The 25712-nt window shown below is 33.9% G+C and overlaps 2 protein-coding genes and 2 pseudogenes across 3 annotated transcripts; 3 read left to right on the top strand and 1 right to left on the bottom strand.

Moving 5' to 3' along the window:
• The first annotated feature begins 8326 nt into the window (after positions 1 to 8326).
• On the top strand, positions 8327 to 12956 carry LOC129306823 (protein NPGR2-like; annotated as a pseudogene).
• A 917-nt stretch (positions 12957 to 13873) lies between these two features.
• LOC129306472 (rho GDP-dissociation inhibitor 1-like) lies at positions 13874 to 15543 on the top strand. The gene is made up of 5 exons (XM_054947085.1): positions 13874 to 14261; positions 14377 to 14440; positions 14537 to 14758; positions 15057 to 15181; positions 15292 to 15543. The coding sequence occupies exons 1-5, from the start codon at positions 14055 to 14057 to the stop codon at positions 15355 to 15357; spliced, it is 684 nt and encodes a 227-aa protein (XP_054803060.1). The 5' UTR covers positions 13874 to 14054; the 3' UTR covers positions 15358 to 15543.
• Positions 15544 to 18202: 2659 nt separating this feature from the next.
• On the top strand, positions 18203 to 22534 carry LOC129307389 (exocyst complex component EXO84B-like). 2 transcript variants are annotated; one of them, XM_054948330.1, is made up of 8 exons: positions 18217 to 18291; positions 18385 to 18530; positions 18618 to 18715; positions 19110 to 20160; positions 20272 to 20766; positions 21100 to 21282; positions 21633 to 21757; positions 21837 to 22534. In XM_054948330.1, the coding sequence occupies exons 2-8, from the start codon at positions 18393 to 18395 to the stop codon at positions 22270 to 22272; spliced, it is 2526 nt and encodes an 841-aa protein (XP_054804305.1). In that variant the 5' UTR covers positions 18217 to 18291; positions 18385 to 18392; the 3' UTR covers positions 22273 to 22534. The 2 variants fall into 2 exon arrangements, with proteins under 2 accessions (XP_054804304.1, XP_054804305.1); XM_054948329.1 differs by having other exon boundaries at positions 18203 to 18530.
• A 1212-nt stretch (positions 22535 to 23746) lies between these two features.
• On the bottom strand, positions 23747 to 25712 carry LOC129305635 (protein NRT1/ PTR FAMILY 5.2-like; annotated as a pseudogene).

The following is a 25712-nucleotide window of genomic DNA, read 5'->3' as shown; positions in this document are numbered from 1 at the left end:
ATATTCATTTTTAACAAAATCAACTCCCAAATATTTGTAATTAAAGGAAATATCTAAATACAAATTATCTATTTCGTTGAGCAAACATTTTTAGAAAATATAATAATGGTACAATTTTTCAACAAGAATATATAAAAATTATAGCCTGATGTTACACAATTTAAAGCCATTTGAAACTTGTTTTGATGGTGAAAATGAGGTCTATACTTAGAAGTCAAGAATTTAAATCGTCACACAAGGAATTTTATTGTACCATTAAAACCAAATAGAACATGGCAAAGGGGAATCTAGCGTCACTAAAAATTCTGAAATTCCATAAAAAGGTAACTGCCCAGCAACTTTCCACCGCAACCATAAGGAAGGACAGGGTCTAATCCATCTCTATTGCAACATATAAAAGTATCTTGATATCAAGAATTTTTACAATAAAGAATATATAGATACAGAATAAAAATACATTGAAAAAATATTATTCCTAATCTCTACACTTTACTTAAATTTTATTATAGGTTCATGTATTTTTTTCAATGTTTCAAGTCCTTATATTATTTTTCATTTGTAATATTAGTCTCTACATTTTCAAAGGAACGTTGATGTGACACAAATAGTATTAATAATATTGACATGTCAATTAACATTGTTAATTTTGTGCTTACATTTCCAATTGATGTTGACATGAATTTTTTAATAAATAAAAATAAAAAACAAGCCTACATCGAATGGAATAAAAAGGTTGACCAATACTTTCAAAATGATAAGTAAAACGAACAAATTTTATACATGCGTTTTAAAAATTTTTGCTTATTGAAAATTTCATATCAACATAATTTTAACAAGTAACACAAAATTAACAGTATTAATTAATATGTCAACATTATTAATACTGTTTGTGTCATGTCAACATTCTTCTAAAAATATAATGACTAGCGTGTTAGATAGAAGAAAGTGTAGGTACTTGGAGCTCAGAAAACAAATGCAAGGACCTATATCAAAGCTCAAACAAAACGTAAGGACCAAAAATAGTATTTTTTCAAATAGTTTAAATACTTTTGCATGACCAAGACAATGAAATATCAAATTTCAATAAACATTAATGATAAATATATAATAAAATTTGTATAAAAGTAGGATTAAAGTGTATTTTTTTCTCTATATTTTCTTTCAGGGACTCAAGATACTCTATACTAATAAGTGAGATATTTTTTAAAATTATTTTTTAGATGAGTAAAAATCTCTATTCATTAGTAATTCATTAACTATACCATTGTTTGCTAATATGGCATGTCATTTGGTGTTACTCTATCCTTAAACTCTTTTTCTAGGAGTGCTAGGTATCTTGAAGTTTTATTAAAATAAAATTTAATAAAAATCACTAAAATATTTAATATTTTAATATTTAATTTAAATGTTATTACTTCTAAATATTTGTAAAAAATTTATAATTTTTTTAGATATTAATAGCTCGAACTAATTTTTAAGAAATTTATAGATTTATAGATGGCTTGTAAATTATGTGTGAAGATTTATAAATAATAACAATAATAATAAAATTTTAAAATAAATTACAAAAAATTTATAACTCATTTTTCCAATTTTAAAATTTAAAACATATTGCATTATATAAAAATATTAATTAGGAACAAGTAACACTTCAGTTATACATACCTGTTAATTTGACCATTAGTTGACAAAAAAATATAAAAAACGACCTAAAAAAATTCAAGAGACTTAATTAATATTAATTTTCTTAAAATATTATTTTCTTAATAAATATCAAATATTTTAATAATATTTATTAAATTTTATTTTATCAAAATTTTAGGATACCTAGCGCTTCTAAAAAAGAGTTTAAAGACAATTTAATACTAAAAGACATGCCATGTCAACAAAAAATGATAGAGTTAATGAATCACTAATAATAAAAAATTTTGCTCCATTAAAAAATTTTTTTAAAAATATTTTACATTAATACATGATGCCTAATGCTTTCCAAGATAAAGTATTGGGAGAAAAATACACTTTAACTCTAAAAAGTATTATCTAGATACAATAACTCTTTATTTCATTTTCTTTACACCCAACCCTCTTGATCACAATTAGTCTTTTATTTATTTTTCATGAGAGGGATATTTTAGTCATTTAGTGAGTCCATGGCATGCTTGTAATATCCATGAGTTTGGAGGGGCAATCACTAAAAATCATTCTTATAAATAATGACCCCTATTTCCTATCATTCATTCTCTTCTTGTCTCGTCATTCTCCTGTCTCTCAAGGCCTCAGCCTTATTTCTTCCTACTATTTCTCTCTTTCATTCGTTGTTCATCTTTCAATTGCTGAAAAACTAGAGTGGCTACAACAACACCCCCAAGATCCTAGATTTTGGCCGCGATCCGCCTCCCTTTCTTATTTTTTGACTTGTGATTTTATGATTTTTCCCTCACGATTTCCACACTTTAACCATTCCTCACCTAATAATTACTTTTCTGGTTTTCGTGTCTATTTTCTTGCTTTGAAAAAAAGTTTTGGCCTAACATGGCATGCAGACAGATCGCCAAGAGTACTAAGACAATGCATTTGTCCCCTCGTCATGTCTTAACGCCAACTAGTGGTCTTTTTGCTCCTAACAAGCATAAAGATTGAGATGATAGTTTTGAATCCCCCAAACCCTTACACTCAGGCTCGACCACAACCAAAATGCTGAAGCCAAATCCTAAGCCCAGACCCGAGTTGGAGCCACCCGCTTTATCTAATCAACTCTTAGTGGGATACTTGGCCCATGAGGTCCTCACTAAAGGGACTCTCTTCGGTTGACCCTGTGACCCACCACACGGAGCGGAGGGCCCCGAGGAGAAGATGACAGGGAAGGTGATAGGGAGAGATAAGGAAGAAGCTGAGACATCCTTAAAGAATATGTAGAAGTAGCAAACTTATTAAGAAAAGAGGGCCCCCACCTTTTGGGCATCGTCAACCCCACCTAAATTGGCTGCTTCTTACAGTTGTGATCTACTTTAGAAGGTCTATCTGTATGCGTGGGGCTATCCCATTGGACCTGGACAGGGAAGGAGTAAAAAAGAAAACCCTTTTTCCTCTCATTTGTTGTTCACATAATTGAAAATCTTCCTTTGTGGTTTTGTATATACGATAGGCATCTACCTATGTAAATTTGGATGTATTAGGAAAATCTTTTCTTTCAATTATATTTCAATCTCTCCATTCATAAACATATCTTACTATCTTATTGCTTTTTTTCCTTTATGTGTGTGTTTTTTTTCCTTTCCTTTTGAAGCTCATGCCAATTAGATTAGTTTGACACGGATTAAGATGTATTTGAGATTCTGTGTTGAACGATCGATTGATAACTGAGGGAGGCATAGAATAGAAGTATGTGGGTTGTGAATGATTGGCTTTATATGAGGAGGAGAGGGGGCCATGGGCTCATAGTAGAGTAAAGTGTGTGAGATTTTTGGACGCCAAAGCCATTCGCCTTAGCATAAGCAGGATCAATCATCATTTATGTGATGAGGGGACTGTGTCTTTCCTTCCTACCCTACAGACTTGGACGCCATGATCTCCCCAACCAAAATTTTTAAGGCTTCTTGGGCCTTCCAATTATTTAAAGAACGAACGAATGAAATTTGATCCAGCTTGAAAACGATGGATTGACAATACATTAAATAATTGACAGTCTTGATCTGAGAAAAATTCCTCAATTGTGCTGTCCAATTAGTCTATTAAATGCTTAGACATTATTAAATTATTATTATAATTATTAAAAATAATGAAATTTTTTATTTTTTTATTAAATGTATTGTTGTTAAAAATATGTTTTTCCATTGCATGCACAACATCCTATCCAATTATATTCATGAAAAATGGTGAAAGGATAAGTAGTTAAGTATCAAGGATAAAGAGTATTCCTCTTCAGATTAGGTTATTCCATATATAATAGTTATGATTTAGACTCTCTATCGTTTATGATCCATATGACTCTTTTTTCATATAATAGTCATAGTATAAATGTAATATGGCTATAACAAGCAGAAAATATAAGTAAAAAATAAATTGATGCACATTTTATTATTTTGGATTTTTTTCTTGATCATGATTAAAATATTTTAATATAGAAAAACAACAATTAGGTCCTAGAAGCTCAATCTAAGGATAATTAGGCCCTGTTTGGTATGCAAGTTTGAATTTTGATGGATTGAGACAGGGATTGGTATTGGGATCAAGGTTTTACAAGTATGCTTGGTATAAAGTAATATTTGGATAGAATACTTGTATTAATTTTATTTTATAACCCATAAAAAATCATCAAAATACTACAGTGCCTTTATTATTGAAAAAAAACACATCGCATGGGAATAAGGAAGAAGACGAGTAGATCTATGCGAGGAAGAGGATGAACTTGAACTCAAATCTAACACAATCACAAGGGAGGGAAGACTTAAACCCAGATCTGGAACTCAAACGCATGAATGGTAGGACGATAAACCCGTTAATTTTTAACTCGAACCTAAATTTGGAAAAAGATGAACTCATAACCCATCAATGGTAAACTTGAACTTATAACTTATTGTGGACATCGATGATGAGAAGAAGATAAGCCCAGATCTAACAAATTCAAACTTGAACTTGAACCCATAAATGCTGAACTCAAACTTGAACCAGCATCGTTGATGATAGAAAGAAGATCTCTTGAACTCAAACCCATTGACATGGACGTTGATGGTAGGAAGAATATCTCTCCATTGTTTTCAATGCTGGGGCATGGTGTTGACGGTAATGGCAAGGGGCATAATGTCATCATTGATGGCAGGAGATGACTTAGACAAGGGAGGGCATGGTGCGAAGGGGCAATTTGGTTTAGAAATTCAGTCCTAAGATTAATTTTTTAATACCAAAGGGAGGTGGTGCCAAGTATTCTCACTTAACTGGAATTGGGCTTTAAAATAAATTTGTCATTCTCACCAACAAAATATAAAAATTTTGTATTACTCAATCCTAAACCTAGTCTCATTTATTTAGTTCTACATATCAAACATGGCCTTAAATTTTTAATAAAACTGTTTGGAAAATGAATTACGAAAACTGATTTATATATTTGTAAAATTTTTATTGTAAATAGGATATTTAAATTTTAAATTTAATTCTTAATTTTCAATTAAAATATTTAATTGTACCTTTATAAATCGATATCATTCCCCTTTAATGTACAAACTGATCTGAAAATAAAAACTAAAACTTTGCTGTTTTTCTCTTTGCTTTGTGCGTTTATAGTTTTGGTTGAATTTTAGTTCCCATTTCTACTCCAAAAAAAAAAAAAAACTAAAACTAAAACTGTTATCTGTGTCAAGGTACGAGGCCTCGTTCTTGAAATAATTTCCTCAACTGTCTCTTGCACGTGGTGATGAAAAGTCACAATATTTATAACCCATGGTCGCTATAGTTTGTTATAGAATCCTGTTGAATATATTATTCACAGCTTTACAAATACAAACCCAAAATGTATATAGAATAGCGCTCCACATGATAAACATTTCTTCCATTGCAAGAGTGGCATTGAATGGTTGCGTTGTTCAATTTTGAGTAACGATAAACCAGATGGAAAATAAGTGGACATTTCGGAGAAGCCGACATTAACCAAAACCAAAAGCGAGCCTGACCCGTAAAACGGAGTACATGTTTTACAATTAGGCATGCATATATGGATTGGGAGTGAAGGAAGAGTGGAAGTTTCGGTGTTTGGCCCAATTATTGTTTTGTTTGTGTTGTGAATGTGCCCCGCTTGGATATCGTAGTCGTAGCTGTCTCTGGTTTACCTTGCAATTTAAAATAAAAAACAATCAGCCAATCGAGACGAAGGTCTTCATTTTTCAGGTGAAACGACACAACTTTTTTGATTATGGGAAGATCAAATAATGATTTTTCTTTATCTTTTTTTCTTTTTCCAAACTGCCCGAAGAGTGACCCCCCTCACTATGGGGAGACATTTTCTTTAATTTAAAAAATTTATGTTTTAATTTAAACTTTTAAACTTACTATAAATATAAATATTTCAAAGAAAGTCTATAATATTTCTGATGAAATAAATCATAAAATACACCAAAAAATATAATCAAATCAAATAAAGCATAAAAAAAATTAAATATCTTGCTCACTTAATTCTTCCTTCCTTTTTTTTTTTGGTTTTGGTAAGGCTTGCAAGTTTTATACAGATGGAGTCTGAAAAATAAAGCACATAACGTGGTGGCTTCTTATATATCTAGTTACATACTCTTTTCATTTAAAAATATAAGGTATTTTTTGAAAAGTTAGATATTAAACAATATAATATATTTTTAGTTTTTTGATGTGTAATCATTGCTTTTTTTTAAAGTGTCCCTATTGACAGTGATTTTATATTATTATAGGGTGTTTAATAGGGATAAATAAAAAAATATAAAGTTAATTTGAAAGTAGGTAATCACTTTATTGAGAGGTGAGATTTGGTTAAAAATACCTTACATTTTAAATAAAGGGAGCATTTCTTTGGGTCTTTATTATAGAGCACTTTCTGAAATGATTTTTTAGTCTTTAATATAAGGCATCTGATGAGGTATTAATTATATTTTTTAGTATTGATCCTATTTAAATTTATTAATTATGAAAGATAATGTAATACAATTTTTTAAACCAGGACAATGAAATACAAATTTATTTATTTTTATTTTGATAGAGGTAGAGTTGAAATTGAAAGTTGGAAGAACGATAGAAAAATTTTTTAAATGTGAAAATGATAAAAAAAATCTTGTAAAATGTAATAATTGTTTTAAAATTCCTGAAAATTTAAGTGTCAATAATTTTAAAAAAAAATATGTTTTTACCCTTCACCATTCTCCCTCTCTTACCGTCTTGTATTAGAAGGAAACAACAGTCTTTCAATGATATTCAATCCTATAGACTATTGCTTCCCTTTAATACGAGAGATAGAGTAAGAGAGGGAGAAGAGTGAAACTTCCTTTTACTTTAAAAATTTTGAAACGCAAATATTTATGAATTTGAGAATAATTATTACATTTTGTATGATCTCATTAACATTTTCACATTTCAGGAGATTTTTTTTGTCATTCTCCCTTAAAAAGTTTATTATATTTTCATACATACTCCCTTCAACCTATAATATGAGATATCTTTTAAAAATATTATTTGGTTCAAAATAAAGCATTATATAACTTTTATAATTATATTTACAATTACACATCCTACTTCATTTAGTACTCTTAAAAAATGATATATTTGAATTTTATTTATCATTATTAAAGTACTTATATAAAGTATTTAATAATAATAAAATTGAAAAGATATAGTAACTTTTTTAAGATATTAAGATTTCAATTAACATTTTTTAAGAATTATAAATTAGCTACTAATACCTTATATTTTGATTGAAAAAGTAGTTAATAACTTAATTATATCTCTTTGATTCTTTTTTTTTGAACGATATCTCTCTTTGATTCTGATGAGGTAATTATGAATACAATATAAGAGGAGGGAGTATCTACACTTGAAAATAACTCTATTCCAATACAAGTAATGCCCATTTGGGATTGTTTTACTCCATATAGATCACAATATATGGCATATTTAGAAGATTTACTTGCTCTAAAATATAATGTATTGGGTAAATTGTATACTTATTTTTTTAACTATATTCTACTTTATTTACTATTATTTTTATTCAAATTTTAATTATCTTTATCAGATCATTTATATAGGATATTTAATGAGACTAAAATTTTTTAAAAAATATAATTTTTTAAATTAAAATTTTAACTAATAATTTTTGAGACTTATAAATTAGTTACTACTTTCATATATTTTGATTAAGAGGAGTAATTTTCAAGTTTGAACTCTCAGTGTTGGCCAAAAAAAAAAAGTCTCAGTTTTTATTTTAAAAAAGAGCTTGCCAGTTGGACCCACAATAAACGGAACATTTTTTTCGCGCAAACCCCCCCACGTCAATTTCCTTCCGTCGAATGCTTTATCCCATGAATTTTTTCTGGCCATCTTTATACCTTGAAATTGCTTACGCTTCAGCCTGAATTTAATTCTCTCCTCATTTTCCCACTAATTATGCTACGGAAAATAAATCACGAAATTACAACAAAAGGGAAAGCTAAAGAAAAGAAGGAAAGATTCTTGAAGCTTTAGGACGCACTGATTAGAAAAATTCAGTTATGGGCGAGGCTGTTCGCGGGCTGTGGGCTCGAACCCTCTGCTTTCATGCTGGAAAAACAAAAGGTATTCACTTTTTTATAAGTTTATATCGTATACATATCTGGCTTCATGGCTAGGAGTTTCTTGCTGGTTTCTTGGTGAGCTGCTATGTGCGTATGTTGTCTATAGTTGATGAGTCATCATGGTTTGTTTAAATTCTACACGCCTGCTCTCATGTCCCTTTGGTTTTGTATTTTACGCGTGGTTTTTAGTGATTTAAATGGGTTTGATTCCGGTAGCTGTTGATCGGTGACTGCTTTCTCGTGATGTATTCTTTTTGCGTAGTTGGCTAAGTCAAATATGCTCTCATGTTTCGGAGGTTCAATTCTACTCCCTATAGTATATTCTTGATGAGTTTATTGGCAACTTCTCAATTCTTTTTCGTTTGATTTGAATAAAAGAATGGAGAGCTATAGCTGGTGTAACTTGTGCTTCTGGTTATATCTTAGGAGACAGCAGTTTTCATCATGTATGACTTGATAAATTGATGCATGCACTTGACAGATTTTTGAGACAGGATAAAAATAATGGGTGGTAGGATCAGAGCAGATAGGAAAGGCAATAACAACAGGGGTGTGCGGAAGGTAATGAAGTGCCTGTGCTCAGAGGATCCATCAAGAGAAGACGATATAGTTCCTTCATCTGAATCTTTTGCAAGCAAGGGTTGTTCAGCAAATTGGATTTCTTGTCAGGCCAGTCAAATTGACAAGAAGGCAGATACTAGAAATATAGAGGAAGCTGAATCACCCCTTTGTGGTAACGGTTGTTTGAACTATGAGGTTGGTTTCTTCCGAATTCCTTACGTTTAAGTTTACTGCAATGCTGAATAATCAGTCACTATATGCTTTACTTTTTCTAACCTAATCTAATCTGGAGAAGTGATTCTATATGCTTGTGTAGTTGTATGTAATCAAGTGATTACACGTTTCTCTCGGTTCCTTAATTTCATATATGCTAATTTTACATCTTTCTCTGCCCTTTCAATCGAACGGCCCACACCATCTATTGTTAGATGTCCGATAAAGTCACACATCTTGCCTCATTTTGTTTTTCATGATCAAGGTGACAAATTCTCTCAGACCACAAGAGGGTTATCGACTATTTGGCCCTATTGGAGAGTGCCTTTGCCTTGAAACATCTCTCTTGATTTTTATGTCAGTAGAATGTATAATGGCTGGGTTTTAAAGTTGACATTGAAGTAAATAACGTCTACACTTTGCCCTATCATGTTCATATGAAGCTACCTGATGCATCCAGTTCTTTAATGAGCTATATTCAGTTATCTTGATGTTTCTACTTAAGTAGCTTATTCTGGGAAATTACCCCAGGCTTTACATGGATTAAACAAAGTCCATAATTTTCAGTTATTTACTGGTTATAAGTACTCTGCAGGAAGCTAGAGCTCGTTTAGGAAAATATGAATATCAGAAAGGAAATATAGAAGCTGCTTTACATGTTTTTGCTAGAATAGATACGGAGATTGTAACTTCTATGATTAGAAGTTCTCTTGCCCAAGGGGAAGGCACAACAAGAGACTTCCCCGGAATTATGCTAGGCCATCATTGTCTATTCAATCAGTTAGCTTACTGTTGGAAGCATTCTTCCTAAAAGCAAAGTCTTTGCAAGCTCTTGGAAAGTTTAAAGGTACGCTCACTATTGGCTTAAGATTTGATTCATAACATTAATTTTCTTTTCATCCTGCATATTGATGTGTCCAATCTTGCATATGCTTTTGGTTCTAGTAATTAGATGTGATGACTGAGTTTCTTTTCTTTTTTTTTCTCTCTCTTGCGAAATTGATGGAAATGGTTTTTATGGTCAAGCCAAAAGAACGTGCAGTTGCCCATGAGCACTTGCAAACATGACAGTGTCATCCTTTCTTGTTGGCTGTACAAAGCTTTTGTCTGTAGCTTTTCACTTCACTTGTGGGCTTATGTTAGCTATTTCAATTATCTTAGCAATTTTATCATCCTATGTGCCACATCACTTGAACTGGTTATCATGTTAAATTATTAGTATTCTTTGCTTGAACTTCATCACAAAGAGTTCTTTTTGCCAGTCATTCCGCTGACATTCCGATACAAATTTTTATGATGTCAAGCAAGAGAGTCATTCCTTTGACTTCTGGTCATTTAGAAAATTTAGGGGAAGTTCTGAGCTATATCAATACGAGGAGACAAAAGGCAACCTGATGTTGTATATTTCAAATCATTCTTGCAGAAGCTGCCCTATCTTGCCAGTTATTCTAGACATGGTTGAATCTTCATTACCCCGAGGCTTGCTTGGAAACTTTGGTGTTGAATGTAAATTGCAGGAGACTCTGAGCAAGGCAGTGGAGTTGCTTCCTGAATTGTGGAAACTTGCAGATAATCCACATGAAGCTATTATGTCCTACCGCCAGGCACTTCTTTATAAGTGGAATCTTGATGCAGAAACCACAGCAAAGATTCAGAAAGAGTTTGTTGTTTTTTCTTCTATATAGTGGATCTGAAGCAAGTCCCCCCAGTCTTGGTTCACAAATGGACACTTCATATGTACCCAGAAATAACATAGAAGAGGCTATTCTCCTTTTGATGATTCTGCTAAGACAGGGCTGTTCCAATAGAATTGAGTGGGATCCTTCAATTTTGGATCATCTTTCATTCGCTTTGTCTGTTTCAGGGGATTTGACAGCTTTAGCGAATCAATTGGAACAATTGCTCCCCTTCACTGTCAATCCAACAGAAAAGTGCCAAATTCTTGCTCTCTGTTATTATGGAGCAGGTAGGGCCTTGGCGGCATTAGGACTTCTTAGAAAATTGTTAAGTGGCAGAGAGGACCACCCAAAACATGTTTTGGCCTTGTTAATGGCTTCAAAGATTTGTTGTGAGAACCCTAGTCTTGCTAGCGAAGGGGTAAGTTTTGCTTGCAGAGTGCTTGAGAACTTGGAAGGAAGATGTGATCAGTTAGCAATCACTGCCACTTGCTTCCTTGGTCTGTCACTTTCAGCTCATTCAAAATCTTCAATTTCTGATTCTGAGAGGCATCAAAGACAATCTGAGGCACTTCACAACCTGGAAATTGCCTCTAGAATGACCAGAATGAGAAATCCCTTGATACTATACCATCTCAGTTTAGAATATGCTGAACAGAGAAAGTTGGATGCTGCACTTGATTATGCCAAAAGCTTGCTAGAACTGGAAGCAGGGTCTAATGTTAAAGGGTGGTTATTATTAGCCAGGATATTATCTGCTCAAAGTCGATTTTTGGATGCTGAATCTGTTATTGATGCTGCTTTGGACCAGACTGGGAAATGGGACCAAGGTATTTTGTTGCGAACAAAAGCTAAACTTCAGATTGCACGGGGCCATTTAAGGAATGGCACAGAAACGTATACTCAGCTTCTTGCTGTTCTTCAAATTCAGAGTACAAACTTCGGTTCCGAGAACAAGCTAAATGAGGTCTGTTCATTATTTTAACATGTAAAATTCTGAATTTTATGCATTCTGTCATTTATGATATATTTTCACCCCTTGAACATTCATGTTTTCCCAATCTTATGGAAGAAATATGGTTCGGAAAGAAGCATTGCTTCTAGTTGTTTACCGTTGTCTTTTTTCCCTTTTTTTTGCATTAAATTTGTGACAGGACATAAAAGATGATATCCAGAGCTTGGAAATGGAGATATGGCATGATTTTGCTTTCTTATACATAAGCCAGTCAAAATGGCATGATGCAGAAGTGTGTCTTTCAAAGTCTAAGGCCATCAAACTGTACTCTGCTTCTAGATGTTATGCAAGCGGTCTAATATGCGAAGCAAAGGGCCTTTATAAAGAGGCTCTGAAAACTTATCGTGAAGCTTTGGATATTGATCCTAATCACGTCCCAAGCTTGATTTCTTGTGCTACGGTTCTCAGAAGATGCGGTAATGAATCGAACGCAGTTGTTCGAAGCTTTCTGATGGATGCTTTACGGCATGATAGAATGAATGCTTCTGCTTGGTACCATCTTGGCCTTCTTCACAAGGCTGAGGGTACAGTATCGTCATCAGTGGAAGCCATGGAATGTTTCAAGGCTGCACACTTTCTTGAAGAAACTGCGCCAGTTGAGCCTTTCAGGTGACCAGCTCGTGCTCTTCCTGCAGATTGTCAAAAAACTCTTCTTTTGCAATTGGTATGTTGAACCACGTGTGGTTTTACTTGCTCTTGTCTGAGATAGAGGTCAGTTTGAAAACAAAATAAGGAAGTCACAGTTCATGACATTCTTTGATTTCCTTCGGTGCGAGCCCTGACTTTAGCTACTGAATGGAGTGAAAAGAAGTTTACACGTTGTATTGTTTGATCGTACAACGAGTGAACAAACGATTACAATGATGATGATAAAAAGTATAGTTAATACTGAATTTCTGAATATCAGTTGTGTCGCTGGAATATTTTACTTTGGTCTTTAAATTTGAAAATAGAGGCTGCTACCCAAGCAAGTAACATGGGGCAAAGGTTCAGAGTGCAGAAATTGAAGTCAAAAGTCCCAACTTTACCATCTCACAATTTTTTCGCAGTCAATCAGGAGAAGGAACGTAAGCATGAACGTAACGTTTATTCAATCAATCCTTGTAAGTGGGCCTGCGGCACGAGTTATTCATGCTTTTTTCTCATTTGAGAGAGTCTGAAACTCTGAATATGTAAAACGAAGAAAAAATATTTTTAAGATGAAGATAATGATCTGTGTGTAAGAATTATTATCTTTTGATGCTTTATTCTAATGATCTGCTACTCTATTCTCCTTGTTTTTATTTATAAACAAAATTAAAGTTTTAAGAAATATTTTTCACATTTCATAAAGTCAATGCTTATTTTTATTAAATAAATTTGTTTCATTAGTTATAAAGATAATTTAGTCTATTTTTTAAATTTTTAGACATAATTATTACACTTAATTAACTTTTTTAAATTATGTGAGTTAGTTATTTTCTTTTATACTTACTTTAGATTGTAATATAAGTTATTATTAATTAATTTATGTTTTTTAAAAATTAGTTAAAATTTTGATTTTTAAAAAATTTTCACCTTTTTCTAATCATGTCTTTAAATATAACAAATATAACATTTAATTTATTCAAAATATTACTATTGATTAATTAATTAATAAAATAAGGGTATAATTAAAAAAAATATATATACACTTGCTCAATGATCTATATTTTGGATTAACCAAAGTTTTTTAAAAATAACTTTATTTATATTATGGTTCAGAAAGTGTATTTACTATTTAGAAACGGAGTGAGAATTAGGTTCTCATCAATAGATCCAGGCAGACAGACAGACAGTAGATCAAAGTCGTGTAAAAGGATCACCCAACGAAGATACTCAGATGGCAATGGCATAGAGAAACCGGTTTCTAATAACAGCAAAATCAATCATTTAACTGCCTTTTATTTTGTTGTAAAAAAAAAAAAACGGCCTTTTATTTTTGTTGTTTGAAAAGATAAACTTGAGCTTTTAGGCGAACACTTATCTGCCTACCGATTAAATTAGCTGCAACGACTGATTAAAATATTATTCTGTGGAGTGCTATCACATTCAGCCAGGTTGAGCCGACAAAGCTGGGAAGCAGGAAATGAAAAGGCATAAAATGGCTAAAGCTGAAGCAGGCAAAAAGACAAGGCACGCAGAGGACAGAGAAAAAGTGTGTGTCTTTATATACCGAGTCCTTTGACTCGGAATCCCTCCTTTTCTCTCTCTGTTTCTCTTCTTGCCCTTTTGAATAGATAGATATATTGGGGGCAAAATTCTACGGAGCAGCCAAGATACGGAAAGATGGAAGGTAAGAGAGCGGAGGAAGCTGCTGGCTCATCCTCAGGGCTTCCCGAATCGACGTCAGAAATGCCTGAAAATCCAAATGAAGAGGAAGAAGAAGTAGACGAGGAGGAGGAGGAAGCCGATCATCATAAAACTGGTGGGGTAGTTAATGCCTTTGTTCCTGCTCCTCCTGTTTCTCTCAAGGAGCAGATCGAACTCGACAAGGTGATCTTTTTCGCATTTTATCGTTCCTCTATTTCCATATATGTATTTGGGTTTTCTGAAAGCTTTACGTCTCTGCGATCGAGCATCAATTTGAGAGAGTAATCGGGGTTTGCAGGAGGACGAGAGCCTAAGGAGGTGGAAGGAGAAGCTATTGGGTTGCTTGGAGAGTGATTTAGATGGTTTGTTTGAGGGTTTTGTTTATTCTTTATGCTCCATAGTCCATAGCACTTCTTGTGGTGGTTCTGTTTTAAGTTGCGTTCCTTATTGATGACTAGGGCAAATGGATCCTGAAGTGAGATTCCATTCCATTGGAATTGTGTCTGATGATTTTGGTGAAATTGTTACTCCGCTACCAGTGGATGACAACCAAAATGGTCGAATCCTATTCACTCTCAGGGAGGGTTCTCGCTATCAGTTTAAGCTCAAATTTAGTGTCCTCCACAACATTGTATCTGGCCTCGCATACTCCAACACGGTTTGGAGATCTGGGCTTCAAGGTACGCCTCTACTCACATGATCTTCAGTTTGCAAAATCACTATCGCGTTTTTTAAATATTGGGGTCTCGAAGCTGTTATCTTTCCCCAAGACTTCGTTTCAAGCTGGATTTGGTTTGGAAATTCGGGGATGATGCACATGATCGATGGTGTATTCAACTGACAGTAGTTCTCTCGGTCTCATAGCTTTATAGGCTAATCATATTGTTGAAGCGAAACATGTTTGTTCACATGTTGCTCAGTGTCTTGTTTCTCATGTATTACATTTACAATCTGGTTTAACTGTTTGGCTTTATTCAGTTGACAAGAGCAAAGGAATGTTGGGTACTTTTGCTCCTCAGAAAGAACCATATGTCCATGCCTTGAACGAGGAGACCACTCCATCTGGCGCGCTTGCAAGAGGTCTTTACTCTGCTGAACTTAAGGTATTGAGAAGCAAAACACTTCACACTTGAGCATTTGCATGCCTGGTTTTTGATTTCTGTAAACATAATGCTCGATATATCTAATTTCCTCCTGGTCTCGTGTTTAACAGTTTGAAGATGATGACAGAAGGTGTTACTTGGAGCTTAAATATTTGTTCGAGATTAAGAGGAGCTAGCCAGCCAGCCAGCCCTGGTTACCTGATAAATCTTTTCTTCTAGCATTTGCTTGTAATCCTTTCTTTTTGAAAGTAAACAAAGCTCTTGAGATGTCACTTGTGGTGCATTTTTATATTTGTTTGTTCACAACTGCAAAATGATTTTATTCTGATATGCGCACACAAAGAGCTTATCTTTCACTTGAATGGATTAGCAACTTGAAGCAAAAGGGATTTTGAAACTTAAGTGCTGAAAAATAGTTCAGCTTAGATAACCCATACGCTCTCGCATGTCCATCAATGTATTCCATGATAGTGATAGAGGACCCACGAAGTTGGGATGAAAAGTAAGGTTATCATGATTAGTTTGACAAATTGTTCCCGAGAAGACTGGACATTGCAATCACCTGTTTCGAGAAAGGAGCTCATAATTTCATGCGTTGCAAGCAAATCTTTAAAATGGGTACAACTACAACCAGTTTTGGGACCAGCCTGCAAGTATCAATTGTGGTGCACTGTAGCGTAAGATGCTCATGCTTAACTAGAAGGACTGGAAGATAGGATGCAAGGGGGTGTGTTTCTCCTTTTTTCCCCCCCTCCATTGCTTTTTCACTACAAATCTATACAGTTTAAATTAAATTTGTATTTTTAAAAATTATCAAATTTCAATTTTTAAACTCAATTTAATGGTCCAGATTTGTATTAGTCTCTTCTCTGTTTTTCTTTGGAAGGGGAAAAATCCAACTTCGGATATGAGTATTTTACACTATCATCTGTAAATTCTAAACTGGCGCTTGACGGTTGACACTGATTGGCCAACCTTCTTGTTCGACCATTCTCTTTCTTTAAGGTCTCTAATCCTTCCACCTTTACAGGTCACTGCGTTTGCTGGAAGTTGCTTCTTCACTCCTGCAACTTCAAGAAGATAAACTTTCATTTTGAATGATGAAACTGGCGTTAGGGATTTTCCAGGATCAGTTTCAGAATCAAATTACTGGGCTATGAATTTGTAAGAATCACGTAAGAAAGAGAGGATCGTGAATTGGATCGGTGGATTCCGGGCGAACTTAAGAATTAAAAAGATAATAGGTGGATGTTTGGCAGACACCATTATGTATTCATGCGACTTCCTTTTTGTCCCTGCATTCTGCGAAGATTTTTCTATACAAAGCTTACCGCAGCGTATTTCTCTTTGGAGAAGAAGAGGAAATAATATGCTATTGGCTTTGTTGTGATTTTTAAAGAAATGGAATTTATTACGATTTCTGCATACTTTGACAAAATATTTTATAAGCGTTACTGTGAAATTATTACTACGGAATTTCAAATTGCAGAGGCATGTAGCTTACAAAAATACAAGTGTATAGTATACTGTTCAGAAATTATACTCGTTAACTTTGGAAATGTTTGAAGAAAACTGAACTCATTCAAATCATAAGTTAATGGTAAATTGAAATTTTGTTCTTATGCAATAGGATAATTGGGAGCTTTTCAAGGTATAATTCATATTATATAACCAAATCAAGTGAACAGTTTAATATTTATTATATTTTGCATTATAACAAGTTTATTATTATTGTTAATAATATATTATTGTATATCAATGATAAATTTTTTATAAATTTTTAAAATTTTGATGATAAATTTTTTGTATATCAATGATAAATTTTTTGTGTATTAATATGGATCGATCGCACTTCTAAATTTTTAAAAATTTAATTGTTAGAAGAAATAAGTTGAAAAATTTTATCATTTTAAAATTAAACCGAAATCCCTCTTTCTTGCTCATGGCCTCATACACGTTTTACCTGTTTTAAAAATAAACCACAAAGTTATGGAGGCCAGACAAACTTATCATTAGTTGGCTTTTCTCTCAAGCTTTGCTTGCCACTGTATTGAAAATAAATAATAAACCGACAAAACAAACGCCGGCGGCTCAAGGGATCGGAACAAATCATTTTATTTTTAATATAATAATTAAAAGTTACTAAGCATTTTAAATCTTATTATTTAAAAAATATTTTAAATCTTAAATTTTTAAAATAAACAAAAACTTTCATTAAATTTCAAATAAATTACTGCCCATCATTTATTCATGTAATGTTGATCATTATATAGCTTAATTCATGTCACATATCAAGAGAAGATTAATATCACATCAATCTTTAATTAAATTTTATAAAGTCAAAAGTAACAGTGATCATATATAAATTTAAGGAAGTGGGTAATTTGCTATCCGAGTAATAATTTAAGGTCAATTATGCTCATTTTAAGAGTTTAGAATTCAGAATATCATTCGAGTAATAGTTTAGAGTTAATGATATTCATTTTAGGAGTTTAGAGTCTATAATGCCATTTGAATGATAGTTTAAGGTTTAGTCTGCTTATTAACTTAATAATTAATAAATACCCCCTTCAATCCTATTTATAAAATACCTTCTAGAAATAATATTTGGTTCAAAATATAAGATACCTTGTAATAGTTTAATTTTTTTTTTAATTTTATCCCTTCTTGATTGCGTTCAGGTATTTAATGTAATTATACTATTATTTAAAGTCAATGATAAAAATGATAATACAAATTACTTTTTTATGATATAAAAAAATTAATTTTTTAAGATATGTAAAAATGTTAAAAGTATCTTATAATAAAAATATGAAGAAATACAGTAACATTTGTTGACGGAGAAAGGAAGAACTTTCTAATGATTGAATTCAAATTTTTTGCCCCTGATAGAATGAGAATTCTGTAGAAGATTGATCATTGAGAAGCTCAGTAAATAATTTAACCCCATTTATTTATTTATTTTTAACGAAACAGGGAATGTGGCGCCAAAATTAAAAACAAACAACCCGTACAGGGTGATTATTTCGGTGTTCTCTGATTCCAAAGTTTCAACTGGGAAAACCAAAGATGATCGTCCCGCAATACGACGACGAGGGTTATCTACAAATGTTTGATCCTCTCAATTTCCTGCTTTTCTTCGTTCAAATAATTTCACCTTACGATTTACGAAAGCATTGCTTTTGCGTTTGTTGCTCGGACAGCATTTCCCATGGAATCTTCCAGGTTCCATTTCAGAGATCATCAAGAATTTCAGAGTTCGATGCATTCAGAGCCCAGCTCCTTCGTTTCTTCGGTTTCAAGTGACCGAGGGGATAGCGAGCCTGAGATTGAATCAATCACTGGACGGGTTTGAATCCCAAACCCTCTCTTCCTTTGTTCAATTGAGCATCTGTTTCCTTCCCAAACCAAAATTAATTGTATTTGTTGATGACAGGGCATCAAGCATCTCTGTTCTGAACTTCTGGAGCTTAAGGCAGCGGCAAGTGAAGACTTGCAGTCAAACATCTTAGCTAATTATTCAGCTTTTGTTAGGTAAAGGTTTTATGATAGAGTATAATAACGTTATGCAACTTATACAGCTGACCCACCTAGTGGGATAAGGTTTTTTGTTGTTGTTGTTGTTGGGTAAAGGTTTTTTACATTTCAGTTTCCCTTCGCTAGGTGCGCTTGCCCTTGATCTAATGTGATTGATTGTGTTTGTTGTGTTCAATGTCAAGGCCTGAAGGCTCACGTTAGATCTTGCTTCCCTCGTTTACATTTAAATGCTAACGAAATTGTTCATATTTTGCAATCAGGAAGATCAGGTGTACGATTTTAGGCTCTTTTTGCAGCAATAGTATTTTAGACCCAACAAATTTGAACTGCTTATTATATTTTGATGTGGTTTAATAGAATATAAGGTTGGGATATGCTTTGATACGTGCAGAATACCAAAGGAAGTGAAAAGAGTTGAAAATGAACTTCTGCAACTAGAGAACCATTTTATAGCCCATCAAAGACTAGTTAAGAATCTTATAGATGACATATATCCGAAGATACTATCAGAAGAGATCATAGATTCAACCTTTAAAGATACAATAGATGTTTTGCTATCTTCTCCTAGCGAACTAGAAGTTCACATTAATGATGTTTTAGAGAAGCTGGATGTTTATCTGTCTGAAAACCGGGTAGATGAAGCATTGGACCTCTTAGAATCTTCAGATGAATATTTTCAAAATATCCATTTCGAAGACCATTATCCAGAGAGCGAGATTACGTTATACAAATCTTTGATTTCTAAGAGGAAATCTACCCTTATACAACAATTGGCGCAGATAGCTGAGAGTTCAAAAATAGCGGGACTGGAGTTACACAAGGCGCTAGCTGGTATTCGCAGGCTTGGGGATAATCAACTTTCTATCAATTTGTTGCTCAAACATTACCATTTGCGTATTTCTACTAGAACTTATGAGTTGCAGTGGTCAAAATCATCTTCCAATGGGATATACATAAGAGAATTAGCAAGATTTGTATTTTCTACGATTTCACAAGCGTCAAGGAGCTTTGTCAAATTATGTGGAGAAAATTCTTCTTACGCCTCTGAACTTGAGCAGTGGACATGCGAAGAAACAAAATCATTTATCACTTGTTTGGAAAAATATGTTGAAGGCATCTCAGAGAAAAGTGGTGGGTTGTCCAATGCCATAAAAGTTGTGCAGTATGCAGTCTCATACTGTTCTTTGTTAGAAAATCACGACTTAGTGTTGCATCCATACTTGGTAAGGCATCTATGCCCCTGTATGGAAGAGGTCTTGCATATACATTTAAACCATTTTAAGAAAGTGATTGCTATCTTCGCCGGCAGTGATCCTTGGGTTCTAGAGAGATATCTTGTATCTGGACTTTTTGATGGAGGATCGTCATCTCAAGCTATTGGGCAACAATCGGAATATCGCCTACTAACTTCCAGCGGCCGGAAATTCATAACGCTATTGCAGGTTGCTAATTGCTCTCTAATTATTTTGGGTCTATCTCCTAACCTTTTTTTTCTTTTGATTTGGTACTTGATAGTAAACATGACATATTTCAGTCGTTACGTTTTTTATCAGGCCATCGTAGAAGATATATCTCCCTTGATTGGCCTTCAAATGGGAAGTTTAGTCATTGGTGGACTCACGAAACTCTTCTCAGAGTATGTTGTTATCCTTGAACAAGCACTCACATATAACACGAGTGTAATAGAGATAGATACTTCTCGAATTAAGCCGGCTGAGTCAGTGCCACAACAAGTTTCTATTTTGGCAAGTCTGTCAACGTTAGTACAGTTTCTCAGTACCATGGGTGAGAGTATCTTTAGGGGCACCGTTGACATATATTCAAACTCATTGGAAAGCCATTCAATCGATTGTCAGCAGACGCAGCTTGATGAATTTCTATTGTTTATAGAAAAGGGTTCTAATAAGTTGAGACATCAATTCTGCCAGCAAATCATACTCAGAGCATTGTCTATTCATTGGAGCCATGAAATTACTCTAGCTAGTCACGATGATGAACAGGGTGATGCTAACACAGTCCACAATCCAATGCCCTCTAGTGTTCTTCAGGTACGTACGTATGTTTTCTTGAAAATTGTCAGCGTAATGAATATACAGTCAGCAATACAGTTAACTTGAGAGATGAAGTCAAAGTCGATGAGCTGCTAAGAGGAAGCTGAGATTACTAAAACTCAAATTCATCTCACTTTTCAGCCCTTGTTGAAGTTTCCTTCTTAAATTTTTTAAAACTACATTGCGGAAAAAGATGTTGTAACTTGTAAATAAGGTACAAATAGTTGAAGGAAGTTCAAAGACTCTGCCATCTGTTTTTGATTCTAAGAAATTTCTGCTGTATTTTATATTTGATCTGATATATATTTTTTCTTTTTTAACTGCGGCAAGATTTTATTTCTAGAACTAAGGAAATTGGAACAACTTGCTGAAGGAAACATTTTGAAAGCGGATTGGTTGATGGGCTTAATAAGAGAGATGATGGAGTCCATCTTTATTTGGGTTTCCCAAAACAAAAACATTATTAGAAATGCAGAAGAGAATGCGAGTTCAGAACATGATGACTCCAAGCAGGTTTTGATCTCCCCGTCTCCCCTCCTCTTCTATTAATTCTATGGGTCTATGCTCAGAGAATTTCAGCAGCATTGCTCTTGATTTTGATTTTTCTATTTTCACAAGATGTAGCGATCTTTAAAGTTTCCTAAGGATAATCCACATGATTTAGAGTTTTTCATTTTGATGCCTTTGTCCATGCAGTGTGCACAATGTACATATGCCCTTGATTAACATGACGTTTCCTACTTTTTGAACTTGTTGCTTGTAGAGTGAAATAATGGCTAATTAGTTCTCATGTAATGAATTAAGATTGTGAACATCAGCTGGAATTATATTTCCATCTAACTAGCAAGTCGATGGTTGAGCAGTTTGTTCTGGATGTGCAATTCCTAATGGAAATTGCAATGTACGGAGGATACTTTTCCGATGACCCCTTGGCACTTCTCTCTCTCATGAAATCAACCTTTCTTTCAGCAGGACTCGACCCTTTCAAGTAATGCCTTCTCGTTACAGTGCTTTCCCAATGCAACCTTTCTTCTGAGTTTTGATGCCCTTCTCTTATTCCTTTTCAGAGATGTTGATGACGACGGATGGACGATTGATGCTTCTACCCAGACGATTGAAATGCTGCTAGAGATTGAAAAAACAAAACTTCTCCCTAAGGAGCACGCAGTTGCAATCGAAGAGGCATTGGATGAGGACGGCCGATCTGCACAGGCTGGTATTGGTGTTATTTCTCAGGAAGACGATTCACGTTCTTCAGGGAACGGCATATTTGCAGAGGAAGATGACGTCACCGAAGATGAGTCAGAAATTGTTACGGATTCAGAATCATTAGGTCAAGTAGAAGGGAATAGAGATAGTGTTGATAAAAACACTCGCACTGAATTGGAGGATAACAAATATGAAAGGGAATCTAATGCAGAACATGATGGAATAATGGAACCGATTAATGGGACCGACATTGGGATGCGAGGGACTGAAGATTCTATTAGGAAAGGGGGTTAAGAGGACGGAGATGGTGTTGAGCTTGATTTGATGTTCAATAAGATTGTGGCAGGGATTTAATGCGGCGATGCAGAGGCTCCAATAGAAGCTATAACTTGATGAGTTGGTAGACGATAGGAATAAGGACGAGGAACACCAATCGCAAATTTGCTCTAAATTCGTTTTCCTTAGCTCATTTAAACCAGTTTCTTCCAGAACATTAATAATATTAGTGGATACAGTTTTGTTATTTCTACATTTAATGCTCAGACGCCATTTATTACGGATGTTATTTCAATTGTTGTTGCGTGTGTTGTGTAGTTCCTCTCGTATCAATACAATGAAGTATAAACTAAAGGAAAATAAACTTAATTAAAATTAATTAAGCTAATTTAAATTTGTAGCAAAGCATATTTTTTAAAAAAATTTGATCTTAATTAATTGCTTATATGTTTCCTTATGAATTCCAAATTTCTCTCTCATTAGACAATAAATGAGAATTATTTCAAGAAAAGACATTTAATAATCCAAGAAGTTATTCATCACACTAAATCTTTGTATTTAATACTTTTACTCTTTTTTTCATAAGACAGAGTTATCACATTTACACAATCAAGAAAACTGCTTATCAAGGAGAATGACAAGTAAAGACTTTATAGAAAAAATTAATACTAATCAAGATTTTTAGTATTAAATAATAGAGAATGAGTATTGAATTTGAGAACATTAGTATTGAAGAAATTTTAATTAACATTAATATTCTTATGGGTCCTTACTTGTCATTGTCCTTTTTTAATATCTTTAAAATTATATTATCTTTTCAAAAGTACCCTCATTTTTTTCTCTCTCTCTCTTAATTAATTAAAAATTCTCCTTTTCAAAGGGAACATTTAAGTTACAAAAGAAAAATATTAATTATTGATTAGATTTTATAAATCGTCTTATAAATGGAAAAGTCAAAATCTTTTAAAGATTGTTTTATAGAAAATAACGGAGGGAATATTATAGAGACTAATATTTGTTCAAGATAAACTTGACTTCGTTCTTTTTACATGTGATGCACATTGGGAGTCTGTTGGACTAGAACTAGACTACGACCTTCTGGTATACAATAGACATTACTACCTTACAAATATTTTGCCCTTACCAGTTCTAGGAATGACTAATTAATCGGCTTTCAATTACATATGCATATGACATTGACATTAACGATGAACAACAGTAAAGTGATACAATTCTTTTCTTTTACTAAAAATTTAATGTGAAAGGAAAGTAAATAAACACAAATAAAAAATTTAAGATATATTACGTTGGATGTCCTGATCCTTTATGAACTATTGGGAAAGAAAAAATATATATTACTTTCAGCTTTTAGCCTTGATTAAGATTGGATTGGGTATACCGAAGCAAATTAAGAAATGATTCATGTACATTACACTACGATACATCTGAAAAGCTTTGTTTTACACCACATAGAACAGATGTTGGGTTTGCTCTAACTGTAGTTAATTGGCTGTGCTGGGAAGTGCTGGCTTAGGTCGCCCTTGTCCTGAGATGGAGTTTTCTTCGGTGAATCCTCCATCTCCATGTCCGTTTTAGTTTTTGCAACCTCGGCATTATACACGAATGATTTGGAAACAACCAAAAAGAAGAGAATGTTGAGAAAGCTCAGTACCGCTAAGAATGCATAGTAGTAATCTAAATGCGAGATATTGGGATTATCCAAAATCCAACCCTTGCCACCATTTCTCTTAGTAACATCAGCAACAGTTGACAGAATAAAAGAACTGATAAAATGTCCGATTCCCACGCTGGTTGTGAAATATGACGTCCCGAGACTTTTCATGCCTTCTGGTGCTTGATCATAGAAGAACTCTAACTTTGCATCTTCCACAAAGGTATCGACAATCCATGGCAAGCCGAACCGTGATCCCTCTTGGCCAATGCCTAGTCTCTACAGCATTGTGATCCCTCTTGGGTTCTTGGTGTAGCGCTGCATCACAGGAATGAAAAAAAGGTCATAGATTACGAGGCTTATCAGCATGAAACTAGTCGCAAATGCAACAAGACATGCTGGAGGGATCTCAAAACGTGGGCCTATATTCCTCTATAGTTTGGTGCCTTGGTTAACGGAAAGTGTTCCTCCTTGATCTATCAAGGTGCTTGGAATAAATGTCGCTACCAAAATTGGAATCATTTTCATCATTTGTTTGGTTTCTTCAACTTGGGTCACTGTATAAAGCATCCAAGGTGAAGTTTGGCCTGTCATCGTTGCAGCTTTGACAAGGAATCTGCAGCAAATTTCCAATACCGTTATATAATGATTTTCAACCCAAGAAAACAAGTTTACTGGCAAGTGGATTACCTTAATGAAGAAATGTGATCCATTCTGTATCTTCCCTTACTTAAATACTCGTTTACGCTAAGCTCATGTAGGTCTTTGGGGTCTTCTGGTACTTGGACCTTCCATTTCCTCAAAGAAGCCATAAAGACTTGAGCCATTCTAGTCAAAGGGCTGCCTGAGGGCAATTTGTGCCTATAAAGAGGAGTACCCACCAACAACAACAACACTGAGAAAGCGAGCCCAGCTGTCTTGTATGTAAACTAGGAAAGTGTTCTAGAATAGAGTACCAACGAAGATACTGAACATCTACTAGTTAAATAATGAAAGCTTCTGGGATTTCTCCTTTGGCTCAAAGTCATCAAATTGGTCTGCTCCCATGGTTGAGATGTTGGGCTTTATTCCTCCTGTGCCTATTGCTATGATGTACAAGTCAAAAAAGAACATACCCACTTGCAATGATGACGCTTGTTTGCAATCCTCTTCATTGACTCCTTTTCTGTATGGTGGTGGCATCAGTGCTGGTAAGGAAACTATTAGAGTCAGCAAGCACATCTCCTGTAGAAGAAGAAAATAATCATAAACAACAATAGGTTTATCTAGGATTATTGTTGTGTTCGATTGAGAGAAAATGAATCATGTTTTATTACCAAAAAGTAAATGACTGACGTAGACGCAAAGGTCCAATATCGACTGAGATGTGAATTTGCCATATAAGCCATTGCAACTGGCATCATCCATGCTGCACCAACCTAGTTGGTTATATTATTTGCAAATTTAACAGTACCCTCATGCAACTTTGTTATTAGATACAACACCAAGCTCGTTGAAATTCCATAGTATGCCATCCTCTGAAACACTTCATGCCCTATAAACACATGCATTTAACTATATTCCACCTAAAAGATGTGAGAATCATTCCTAGTCCATGAAAGTAATACTAAATTGGCTTGAATTTGTAGTTCAGGCTATAAAGACTGCATTTACCTATTATGAAGGAATAAGCTTTCCACCCTCCAGTCTTTGATCTTAATATTGGTCTGCCTTTAAGATCCACAGTACCATCCTTAGTGTAATCCTCTTTTCCTTCTGCAAGGCCTTTTTCTTCTATCATAGCCAT

The sequence above is a fragment of the Prosopis cineraria genome, unplaced genomic scaffold (assembly GCF_029017545.1).
Source record: "Prosopis cineraria cultivar Desert tree isolate PC_DT_omini unplaced genomic scaffold, ASM2901754v1 PC3, whole genome shotgun sequence".
Taxonomy (NCBI): Eukaryota; Viridiplantae; Streptophyta; class Magnoliopsida; order Fabales; family Fabaceae; genus Prosopis; species Prosopis cineraria.
This window is presented reverse-complemented; position numbering and strand designations above follow the sequence as displayed.

Excerpts from the sequence above, each read along its gene's own strand:
- LOC129307389 (XM_054948329.1), top strand. The coding sequence starts at position 18,393 with ATGGAATCTTCCAGGTTCCATTTCAGAGATCATCAAGAATTTCAGAGT. Across the intron at positions 18,531-18,617 it reads TTGAATCAATCACTGGACGG|GGCATCAAGCATCTCTGTTC; the intron begins GTTTGAATCCCA and ends TGTTGATGACAG. Across the intron at positions 21,283-21,632 it reads AACATGATGACTCCAAGCAG|TTTGTTCTGGATGTGCAATT; the intron begins GTTTTGATCTCC and ends ATGGTTGAGCAG.
- LOC129306472 (XM_054947085.1), top strand. The coding sequence starts at position 14,055 with ATGGAAGGTAAGAGAGCGGAGGAAGCTGCTGGCTCATCCTCAGGGCTT. Across the intron at positions 14,262-14,376 it reads AGCAGATCGAACTCGACAAG|GAGGACGAGAGCCTAAGGAG; the intron begins GTGATCTTTTTC and ends CGGGGTTTGCAG. Across the intron at positions 15,182-15,291 it reads TTTACTCTGCTGAACTTAAG|TTTGAAGATGATGACAGAAG; the intron begins GTATTGAGAAGC and ends CGTGTTTAACAG.